Source organism: Ochotona princeps, chromosome 2, assembly GCF_030435755.1.
Source record: "Ochotona princeps isolate mOchPri1 chromosome 2, mOchPri1.hap1, whole genome shotgun sequence".
In the NCBI taxonomy this organism is placed as follows: Eukaryota; Metazoa; Chordata; class Mammalia; order Lagomorpha; family Ochotonidae; genus Ochotona; species Ochotona princeps.
Genome location: NC_080833.1, coordinates 101,472,236 through 101,484,629, shown reverse-complemented (window position 1 = coordinate 101,484,629; position 12,394 = coordinate 101,472,236). Strand labels below are relative to the sequence as shown.

Sequence of the window (12,394 nt, the reverse complement as noted above, 5' to 3'; positions counted from 1 at the left end):
CTCACGGATGTTGTTGAGTGCCTCTCTGTCTAGCCACCCCAGCCCCTGTCCTAGTTTTCGTGCCCTCCTGTGGGAGTAGTGACCCAAGAGGAGGGAACCCACTATTTCCCTCCCAGGTCTCTCTCAGTCCCGGTTTATGCACTCTTCGGGTGGTTCTGTGATTTGACTTGACAGAATTAGCCCCCAGTGCCAGCTTCTGCCAGTTGATGCTGTGGCTAAGCCCAAACATCCCTCACCCACTCTAATTTATGCTTGCACCAGCAGGAATAATCAGCCTAGCCTGGCTTTTACCTGATCTAGTCCACATGCAGCACACAGGTGTTGCAGCCTTGCTTAGTCTGGTCTGTCCCCATCCCAGCCCAAGCTCTCCAGTGGGAGTAGCTGTCTGGCGAGGGGACCAGCCCCTTAATCCCCGCTGCCGGCTCTGCCCCTCCCTTCCTGGATCTCACGCCTGCTGGTTGGGTGCTGCAGTCAAATCCAGTACAGGCAACCTCACCCTAGCGTTCCATAGTGTGCACTGGTTTTGTCGCAACCAAACCCGGCTCAACCCACACTCTGTTCTGGTGTTCGGATTTACCAGTGTATGACATGAACTGATTCAGCCTGGTCTACCCCTGACCCAATGCCAAATGTATGCCAGTGGGAAACTTTCCATGGCCTATTCTGGGCTGTTTCCTATCATGCTTCTTGCGCTTACCTGCAGGGACTGTGTCCTGCCAGAGGAGTTGCCCAGGCTTCTCCATCAGAACCTCTCCCAATGCCAGATTTTGCGCATACCAGGGGGTCCTTGAGCCAACCCTACTCAGTTCACTCATGTCCTAGCAGGAACAGTGGCTTTTCCTGGCTGGCTTTCACCCCGTTCTTGTTCTTGTTGTTGGATGTTTCAGCCCAGCCATGGCTCGTCCATACCCACGTACAGCTCACACATGGCTCAGTATGGGGTTGAGACCCAGCCTAGTCAGTCCCATATCCACCCTGGTTCTCCAGGACACCAGATGATGTTGGGGTCTGTCCTGGCCTGGTGTATCCCATCCCAGTCCACACTAATGCCTCGAGAGATTGCAACTGTTTCCTAGATAGAACGCAACCCCATTCCAGCACACGTGCCCCTTGGTGGGAACCTCAACCCAGTTAAGGTGTCCCCTTACCTCCGCAACTGGGCCTGTTCCTAGCTGTAGATCATGCGCCTGCCAGTGGTTGCTCTGACTCAGCTTGTCTCAGTTCCTCACTTGTCCTGGCCTCTGCCTTAGACAGTGTGACTTAGTGTCCTTGACTCAAGTAGACCAGTAGGTGCAAGAGCATGGCTCGGCATGACCTGTGCTCCATGCTGGTTTCTAGTTTTGCTTGTAGGCTAAGGTTTGCTCAGTCCTGCCCAGTACATTCAGTTCCGTTACCAATTTCTTCAAAGGAGGAGTTACCGCCATTGGGAATGTTAAGGATTGACTGAGATCCCAGAAGCTCAGTGGGATCAACCTGGAGCTACCTAAGCAGCGATTCAGACAACCAATACCCCAGAGCTCCCTGGCTGGGCGGCCAGCAGGCAGAGCCTGGCACCACATGGTGCAATGGCTGCCCTGGGGGAGGCCGAGGACTCGTTCACTGCCTTGCGGCAGTGTCTTTGGCGTGAGTCCCCAGCATTGGGTCCGACCCGGCAGGGGCACCCCCCACAGCCGCCACACTGTGAGGAGCGGCACTTGTCCCCAAACCCAAGGCCCGAACCCCTCCCAGACTCACCCAGCCACCATATGTACAATTTTCTAAAAATGGGAAATCTGGACTGATGCTGCTCCTCTTACCATATTATCCCCTGCCCTGCCCCTACTCCTTTGCTCATTGATACTGAACTTGTATTTCAAGTCTACATTCAAATGTCATCTTTCAGTGTTCTCAGACTTATCTTTACCGACTTGCTACTTTTCAAAGTTCTTTAACGTTTTGTTCCTACTTCTCTTGTAGCACATATCACACACAGTCTTCATGTTATTCCCACCAATTGTGAGCTCCTTCCTGGCAAAGATTTGTTTCATCTTTTAAAATTGTATTTATTTTTAGAGCTAAACATTTTATAATTTGCCATATTCATTTCATATCAGAGTATTATTTACATATTTACATAATCCATTTCTCTGGAAAATGGGACTATAAATGTCACATGATGTGAGATTCATGGCACAATGACAAAGTTAGGAAGGAAGAGTATATTATAATATGGAGAATGCAGTCAGGTGATTATAACATTTATAACTATCTATAATGATGATAACATTTATAACTATCAATAGACCAAATAATAGGATGCCCACACATTTTTATACTCTCTGTGTACATTAACTTCTACATGTGGGAGAAAGCAGGAGGGATTTGTCTTTACGTGGTTGGCTTATTTTATTTCTCTTAAATAATCTCCAGTTCTATCCAATATGTTACAAATATCAGGATTTCATTTTTTATTGTTGAGTAATATTCCATTGTATATGTATACCACATTTCCTTACCCAGTTATCAGTCAGTAGGCATTGAGGTCTATTCCATAGCTTTGCTATTGTGAATGGAGTTGCAATAAATGTAGAACAGATATCTTTTTCATATGCTGACTTTATTTCCTTTGGATATATTTTCCAGAAGTGAGCTATTGGGTCATATGGTAGATCCATTTTTAGTTTTTGGTGAAATTTCCATATTGTTTTCCTTTGCCCATCAGCATATGACCTAGTGTGTAAAAGAAAGAGATGTCTGGTGAAATAAAAATGCAACTGAGTGTAGTCTCACATGTTTGAAAACTTTAGCCAGTAGAACTGATTTAATCTGAGTTTTGGTATTATAAAAATGTAAGTAACAGTAGCTTTCAGTTTTTGCATGAGATTATGTCACGCAGGCAAAGTGTTAGCAGAGAGCCTGACACCTAGTAAGAGCTCAGTAGATGTTGACCATTGAACTTTTTCATTAGGATAGAACACTGTAAAATGTGCTTTAATGATATCTAATTTTGATATTAAATATTCCTTAACATGAAAGCCTGTGCAGTTCAGGCATTTTCTATTGATGTAGCCAAGTCAACATATTGTCACTGGTTTGCTGTTGTTAGACTAGGTGGTCTCTCAGCTGTACTATTAAACATTAAAGTTAAAAGGGTCTTTATTGTACCTCCAATTAAGTGTGCATGTACTGTGCTATAAAGATTAAAGAAATAGTTATATGGCTTGGCCAGACCAAGTATGTTTAAACTGTTTTAGTTTCAGAAATGTTTAAAAACAGGTGATACGTGTTCCAGAACTACTGGCTACATTGGTTGAAGATGGTGAAATCCGGGGAGAACTGATCATTGGGTCAGGAGCCAAAAGCCTACATAGTACTTTTCTTAGTTTCATTTTCCTCATCTGCAAAACTTACAGAAAATTATATGTGATATTGTATTCCACATTAGTTGAAAGATATGTTAGATGATATTAAAAATGTAAGTTAAAAAACTATTTTGTTAATCCTACCAAACTCAGCTAGCTGTTCCATGGAAACTTAGTATTGTCAAAGAAAAATAGGTTAGAGATAGAAAGTGAATTACACAATGAGCTGATATTTAGAATCTATTCTAAATATTTTTTTGAATGAGTATAAATATGTCGGTTTGATATATGAATCACATGATGTTGTCCAGTGTAACTGGATCCATTGTAGGTTCCCCAAGTTTTCAACAAAAGAAGCTTTGGTAAACCGGGAACATGGATAATAAAATCATATATAATTGAGGAAACTAAGTTATATATGATTTTATCATCCATGCTTCTGGTTTACCAAAGCTTCTTTTGTTGAAATGCTACTCATAAGAAGAATCTTATATGAGCAAATATTTCTGGGGCATTTAAGTGAGTTCCTAACAGTTAATTTTTAAAAACAGGGAATTATGAAAACATCCCAGGTAAAAGGGAACAGATTTTTTTGATCTTCATGGAACTGATTATACTTCTGGGTATATGTGATTTGAATAAAATAACCATATATATATATATATTTTCTAAAGATTTATTTTTACTTGAAAATCAGAGAGAGAAAAAAGAAAGAGAGAGACAGAGAGAGAGAGAGTTAGAGGTCTTCCATCTGGTGGTTTATTCTCTCATTGGTCACTATGGCCAGAACTGGACAGGTCAAAAGCTGGGGTGGAGGATTCGCCTATTACATTACCTCATTGGCCCCCGTATGTTTTTTATACTCATAATTTAGAAATGCATTATGCCTTTAGATTATTAATTAACTTAAATGTTTTCTAGAACGGTAATGTAAAAATGTATTTTTATAAGGAAGTGAACTTTATTTTTACCTAGAGTATTGATCCTGATTCTGAAATTCATACTTTTAGGAGTATTATAGGATAGTTTCCTTGCAGGTGGACTTAATTCCTCTGGAAGTTTTAAAAATGCTATATAAAGTGTAATATTCCAAATTATATCTAAGAAATAGTTGAGAATGGATAATTGCATGGTACATTGATGTTATTGCAAATGTGAACTGATGCATAAATTCTGTATGTGAAGCAGCTGAGCTCTATTTTTTTGAGGGAGTTAAGATTCTAAGTGTTCACAGTGTCTTCAGGGAAACAAATACTTGTGTTTGAAAAGGTACATACGCCTTTGCTTCCACAGATGTGTCCATTTCCTTTCTTGTACCTGGGAGATCTCCAGGACTGTTCCAGCCCGCCAAGATTCTGCTCTCCTGAACTTCCCATGAGACATAGAAGGCAATGTGTAATGATGTGGGACCTAGTTAGTTGGGTTGATTTCTGATTATTTGTGAAGATTCTTGTTTCCATTCTGTGAAAAACCTAAGGAGAAATCTCATTGTGCACTTTGGTACTTTTCAGGGTCTAGCACAGTGCCAGGCATACAGTGAGCACTCAATAAACACATAATTAATCAGTACTAACTGGGAAACATCTCAAGGTCTGAGATTCTGTTTCTAATTATCTACATGGTACCTCATTGAGGGCCATATGCTCATAGGTGCTAATTGATTGATTTGATGAAACAGTAAGCCCTTCGAAAGTACCCAGTCAACTCTAACTCCTATGAGCATGCGAATCTCTATCCTAGCTTTTTTGCACCTTTGGCTTGTTTTGCCCAAACATGTGTAAGTTTGACACTCCTCATAGAGGCTGCCTGGTTTATCACTGGCCCTGGAGAGGACTCTCGTATTCAAATCACAAGAGGTGGCAGAGATTCTGTAAGTTTTTGGTTCAATGCTTCTTACTACCTAATGAGGCAATAGGCCTCCTGTGGTTAAGTGACTTGCATAAGGTTCTTTATGAATCCATCTAATGTTACATTTTGAGTCCCTATTTTTTTTCACAGTGGTCAAGTGAATTAAGGGCAGAATTTATTTCCTAATTCTCCAGTTATAGTGCTTTTAACCACAACTGCAGTACAGCTACTACTGAATATTTATCACTCAGTGCACTGACCCTTCCTTCTCTCCCTTCCCAAACATACGCTGGTGAAATTATTTATTCATTACTTCTGTTGGGTCCTAACTAGAGTGTCTATTTCCAGCTCTTTCATAGTTGTGGCCTTTAAAGGTGAAGAGATTTCATAGCACTTTGCTGTCAAATGTATTTTATTTTAATTTTTGTCTTGGGAAGTTTTGATGATTTAAATGACCGAAAGGCATAAAAGATCAGGCTAGGATGCAGATTTGTTATCCAGCAGTAGCCCCAGAGTAGTTCTTGAAACAGAACAAAAAATAGCTACTATGTAGTCCAAGGTACAAACTTATATGTGTAGATAGCAAAACATAGTTATAAGAAGGTCTAGTTTTTTTTTTTTCTCCCAAAGATAGTAACTAGACTGATGATTGTGGATACGTTAAAGGCTTTTGGAAAACCACTTAATCTTTCATTTATGAGTTTGGTTTAGTTCTCTATCAATGGGAATGTACCTTCAGAAGTGATGGATGAGGAATCAGGGAGGGCAAAGAGAAATGATAATTTGCTCTTTGTTGGCTTTGACAAAGCCATGAAATGTCCTTGTTAGAGATACTGCCTGAGTTGAAAAGAAAAAGGTGAAGCTATTAGGGAAAAAATAAAAGAACTGTGAGAGGTGCTGCTCACAGGACTAGAGATTGCTCAGGTTAGAAGCTGGCAGTGAAATGATCTGGCATTCTGTCTCATTCTTTCATGTTCTAACTGTGAAGGACTGATGTTCCAGAAGTTCTGACCCTTGGCAGCAATGGGATCTGTCAGAGCCCCCTCCCCCCACACGCACACACGTATACATGTATAAGTGTATTTATAGGAAAAACAATTAAATCCTAGATATTAGAGGTGGGTGAGAGAAACAAGTGGTTAGGCCTGGCTTTTATCATCTCCTGACTTCAGAAAATCACTCTGGCTTATCTGAATGTAGAAAGTTTAGGACATAAAATTCTAGTCAACAGGTTCTTGAAAGTAAATTTCCAGACAATTCTTCCCTGGTAAATTCTGACTTTCTATATCCACCCACTTCTCTGTCCCCCATTTCTTTCTGTTCACAAGTATAGAAGACACAGGGAGGGACCAGGTGGCCCAGCATGCAGCTTTTTATTTGGTTGCTCTCAATCCCACTTTCCTGTTTGGATCACCCCTCCCCTCTGCCTACACTTCAGAAACCAATCAAGGTGTCTCCTGAACTCATTTATTCCCTTTGTTTCAAACTGCTTTCTTGGGTAACATTTTCCATATGCCTGTATACCTGCATATGGAACAAAAATTTTTCCCTATCCAAAATGGTTTGATTGGACTCCTAGCAAAAAACATTTACTCAAATATGTGACAAACTACTTCTAAAGATCCCAAACACTTTTCATTACTTTTGTTGACTAGGGCATATGTAAGTGGGCGGGGGGGGGAAAGCACTGTGTTTAAAAGGAACTGGTGGACATTGAATATGGTATTGCTAGCATTGACTTTTTTCCCCCTCCAAATGAAATAGTTTCACCTGGATTTGAAGCAAAAGTCTGTAATTTTTATCTTACCTTTATCTGGTACTTTGTTGCCTCAGTTTGGCCTCATAGCCTACAACATGATGACATTTGCACTCATATATTGCCTGTTGTGGACCAATTTTCTTCAGCTGTTGCTAAAACTTACTAAAAAGCCAGATGTCATGTTGGAAACATGAAACCCAAAAGAAGGTCATAAATCACAAAAACAAACCATAAAAAAATAATAAAAAACCCTGAGTGTTGGGCTCTGGAGCTTCCAAGCTTTAAGTCTCCTTTTGTTCACTCTCTCCCCGATCTACCACATGCTCCCCTGCCCCCCATCCTTTAGGGCCAAGGGTGGGGGGCAGCCCAGCAGTTTCGCACCTAAGACTTGATTGTTGTTTTACAGATTCGGAACAGAGCACTGGTTCAGACTCTGAGGTACTCACTGAGCGGACTTCCTGCTCCTTCAGCACTCACCCTGATCTGGCCTCGAGTGCTGCAGGCCCCGTGCCTGCTACCATGTCTTCCATGGAGGAGATCCAGGTGGAGCTGCAATGTGCTGACCTCTGGAAGAGGTTCCACGACATTGGAACCGAAATGATCATCACCAAAGCAGGCAGGTAAGGAGAAGTTCTGTTGAATAACCAGATTCGAAGAATGAACAGAGAGAGGATCTATTCCACCCTTCTGCCCTCCCACACACATCTATTCATGGTAGCATTAGTGAAGTCACAGCAACTTACTGTTCTGTGCATTTGGAAATCTTGGCAATGATCCTATTGTGTTTCCTGTGGTTTTGCCATTTCCCTCAAAGGGTTCAAATCTAAATCACCTCTACCTCCACACTGGTTTTCTACCTACAAATATTATTTCAGTGAGTCCAAGGTATCACAGAAATTCATAGAAATGAAATTAAAGATAAATTCATTTTGGTGGAAAAAATGAAATTCATGTATGTAAAGGGACTTCAAAAAGTTGATTAATTTTACATAATATGAGAAAAATGATGCATGAATTTTAGAAGTATTTTATACCAAAATAAATTTAGTTTTAAATTCTTTCTATAAGTCTTTTGAAGTATCATTGAACTGAAGGACTATGGTATCTTATCAGCTAAAATAAGTGTTACTTCACCATTCAATATCATCAAGGAAATTTTTTGCAAAGAGTAGCTTACATCTTCAAAGGCATTAAAAGCAGTAAAATGTTTATAATATTTGTTTTGGTAAGAATTACCAAAAAAAGAAGATGTTTTGGTACATCTTCTCAGTTCTTTGTATTGATCTATTCTGCTATATTGTTAACTTGAAACTGTGAAAAACATTTGTGGTATCTATGGAACCTCTTGAAAGGTGATTCTCTTGAAAGCCATTTCTTTCAAAATAACCACTTTTAAAGTTACTCCTTTATTTCTCCTTCTCAGTTTCCATACTTAGTCATCTGTCTTGTGCTAGATTATCAACAAATTCTATACCATTTAAGCTTCACAAGAATCTCATGAAATAGAATATGATCAACCCATGTAAGAATGAGGATGCAAAGAGTGAAAGGGGTCATTTAACTTGACTAAGGCACAGGGACAGTAAACTGTAGCTCCAAAATTCTGTATTAATTCGCATGGCTCTGAAACAACAGTCGTAACTTAAGAAATGGTTTAGTTCTTGCTTTCTGGTTTCAAAGTCAGCATGATTTAGATAAAACTGAATTTGGACTATGTTTTTATATATACAGGAATGCTTAACTGAAATTAAGCAAAAGCAATTAGGCTGCTTTCATATTCTCAAAAACATTCTACATAGTCTAACATCTCACAGGGACCAAAATGGCCCACTTAATTGTGCTTATGTTGTGCTCATGAACTTGGCTATTTAGGGTGAAACCATTTTTGATTGAAACCAGTACACCTATATGATGTAGAGAAATCTCCCAGTGCAAAAAATATCAAAAACATGAAGTTAAAATGAGCCTGAAATGTTATTTCTTTTCTTTTTTCTGGAACTTTTCTAAGTTGTAATAGTGAATAAAATAATTAAAAGCCTTCTTGGGAGGAATAATTTTGAAGGAGGAAATGACCTAAAATGTCAACTCCTATTGGTGCACTCTTGCTCTGCACTTGTGGTAGTAACCAACACTTGGAAGAAAACAAAGCAAGTCGAAGGACAAAATATTTCTCATTTAGTGTTTTATAGGAGTCTGGAGAAAGAAGCACTATTACAATTGCTCTTTGGGACATTTTTCAATTTTGGGGTTTGACTTTAATATTGTTAGGACTTTAAAAAATTATATAAAATGAATAGACTTCATTTTAAAAAACATTTAAAAAATGTTTCTCTGAGAGGCAGAAAGCCATAGAGACAAAGCTTCCATCCACTGGTTGACTGCACAAATGCTGACAGTGTTTCACAACCATAGGCTAAGGCCTGGATCCAGTAACTCAGTCCAGGCCATACACTTAGGAGGTAGAAACCAATCACTTGAGCATTGCTGCTTCCTTCAAAGGTCTGTGTTAGCAGGGAGCTGTGGTTGGAAGCTGGGATGGATATGGAACCTAAACACCTTGATATGAGATATGGGCATCTAAACTGGTCAGTGCCTGCTGCAATTCTGTTGGGCCTCTACATTCCTCATTCTTGTTTCTGATATTGCTTCCTCAATACTTACACATCAGTAAATTCAGTTCATGATTTCTTGTGAAAACACCCATAGGAAAGAAACTGTAAAAATAAATCACAGACTTATGTTGATAACAGAATAAAATAATCTATTTCCCAAAGAGGCACACAGTTGCTTCTTTAATTATATCAAAATATGTTGTTTAGCTTAAGCAACTATAGCTGTTGTTGCTTTTACATGTAACTGGGATCAGATAATTCTAGATCAACTCTGGGATACAGAGGGGATATTCTCTTTGAATTTATTGTTCTGATCAATTTGCTCCTCACACAAATTTCTTTCATATGCAGTGTTTGTTTCCATTTTAATCTCATTTTGAGTTACATCTCATTATAGGGGCCATTGTGGAGGCACAGCAGGTTAAGCCATGGCCTGTGATACTAACATCCCTTATTAATACTAGTTTAAGTCATAGTTGCTCTGCTTCTAATTCAGTTCCCTAGTAGTGTGCCTGGGGAACTAGTGGAAAATGTCCCAAAAACCCTAAAACTGACATGGGAGAAGTGGATGGAGTTCTTTGATCTTGGATGTGGCCTGTTGCAGACCTGGCCAGCGTGGCAATTTGGGAAAGCAACTAGTGGATGAATCATCTCTCTCTCTGTGTCTTTCCATCTCTTCCTGTAACTCAGTCAAGTAAACAATTAAATCTATAATAAGCAGAGGAAATCTTAATCACCATATACCTCTTATCACGTCCTCACAATACAGTTAATTCAGAACTACTGCAGTTTACAGAGCCCTCAGTCATTCAACGTGCCAATCTGATTCTTACGATCAGCACCATGGACAGAGCTGCTTGTAGGGATGACTGAATTTGGAAAAGAACTGGCCTAAATTTTGCTATAAAATTAAAATCAAGTACATCTCACTTTGGGGAACTGTGAAAGATTAGTTTTTCTCCACACTGTTGTGTTGTGACTTCACTTATTATTCTGTATTGAAACACTGAGAAAAAGAACAGGCAATATTTGTGAAGTTTCTAAGAAGAGAATTATTTTAAGGTGCAAAATGACACTTGAGAGATTAGCTGGTTACTTTGTTTTTATAGTGTTGAGGTTAAGTTGGCTTATCCAGAGACATACACCTCATTGATTTCAAAACTTGGGCACTAGGAATAAATGGTAGCTTCTGCATTAAAGGTCATATATCTGTTTCCAGAAAAAAAACCAACCAACCAACCAACCAATCAAACAAAACGGTATAATATTTTAAAACATCTAACCCATTTTCTTGAAGTCATGAAGAAAAGAAATCCATTTCTTTCAAGGTAATACAGCTTCTAGAAGTAGCTGAAGGGAACCACACTTCTTTTTTCTTAAAAAAAAATTTTATTGGAAAGGCAGATTCACATAGAGAAGGAGAGATAGAGGGATAGCAAAGATAGAACCATTTGCTGGCTCATTCCCCAAATGGCTGCAGCAGCCATAGCTGAAATGATATGGAGCCAGGAGCCATGATCTTCTTCTGAGTCTCTCATATGGGTACAGGGTGCAAGGTTCTGGGCCATCTTCTATGTTTCCCAGGCCACAGGTAGGGAGCTGATTGGGAAGTGGAGCAGCTGGAACACAAACTGGTGTCCATATGGAGTCCTGGCACTTTCAGGGGAGGATTAACCAATTGAGCCTTCATTCCAGGCCCAGGAAACACATTTCTTTAGCCTATGTAATGACAGAGTACTTTCTCCCTATCCCTTGCAAGTAGCCCTTCAATAATTAATATCATCTAGTACAATGTCAGTTAATTACTAGTGAAAAGGAATTGCTGACCTGTAGTTGAATGGATAGATCAGGGATCTTAACATTTTAGAAGACACGTAGAACAAAGTGTCCGATCTATTGTGAATGCTGGCTTAGTCATTATGAGTGATCCACTACCAACATTTTATTAGCCCAAAGTAACACTAAAATGTAAGGCCTTCTAATTAAGGATCAGTTTCTTTGCTTTCCCTCAGATTGGATTATGATGTCATTGACCAACCGTCAGAGTTATATTTGGTCTTTGGGTGGCTTTTCCTGAATGAGTAGTAAGTGTGACACTAGTACAAAGAGCCTCTCCTGTAATCAACAAGTACATATTTGCACCATGGCTGCCTGAGGTCAGGTATGGTCTATGGCCATGAAATGGAGCAAAGCCAATTAGGCCATATGTGGATCAAGCCCGTGACCCTGACCTCATTAGCACCGTGCTCTGCCCAACTCAACTAACTAGTCCCAGATGGTTAAGCTTTATGCACTATTTTGTGTACACATACTCTATAGCACATTCAGGAAAATTCAGAATTTTGAACAAGCTTTTTATGTCTGGTTTGGTAGGAAAAAGCCAGACGTTTTCTTTCTCGTGGTTAAAGAAGAACGGTGAACTTTATTTTAGATTTGATGAAACTCAATGCTTCTTTCAGTCTGCTGCATCTCCTCCTCTCTTCAGTTATGAGAAAAGTTGTAAAGTTCTATATCCTGACCTCACTTACTTTGGGAGTTTAACAAGCCATTGTGGTAGGAACAAGGTATTTCCCAGAAGCCACTAGAATTCATTTGATATTTGGTCCATCCCACAAGGTCCTTCCTCTGACACACATGTTGATAGTCTGAGAATTTGCAGATGTTTTTCCTACAGTTTTATGCATAAAAAACTTTGATCAGTCTTTGTTTGGAGACTATTAACTGTATCTTTTTCTTTTTTACAGAGATCATTATCAGGGTGGTCATTTCCAAATAAAGTCAGTCAAAAGCATTTTGTGATGATATATAATAAATTGCAGCAAACAGTTTGTAAG

The 12,394-nt window shown here is 39.5% G+C and overlaps 1 protein-coding gene across 1 annotated transcript in view; it reads left to right on the top strand.

Moving 5' to 3' along the window:
- The window catches only part of TBX15 (T-box transcription factor 15), a 129,047-nt gene that overhangs the window by 67,590 nt on the left and 49,063 nt on the right, over positions 1-12,394 (top strand). Inside the window, exon 2 of the mRNA XM_004581863.3 lies at positions 7,355-7,568. Within this exon, the coding sequence (XP_004581920.1) occupies positions 7,355-7,568 (214 nt within the window). The remainder of the gene's footprint in view (positions 1-7,354; positions 7,569-12,394) is intronic.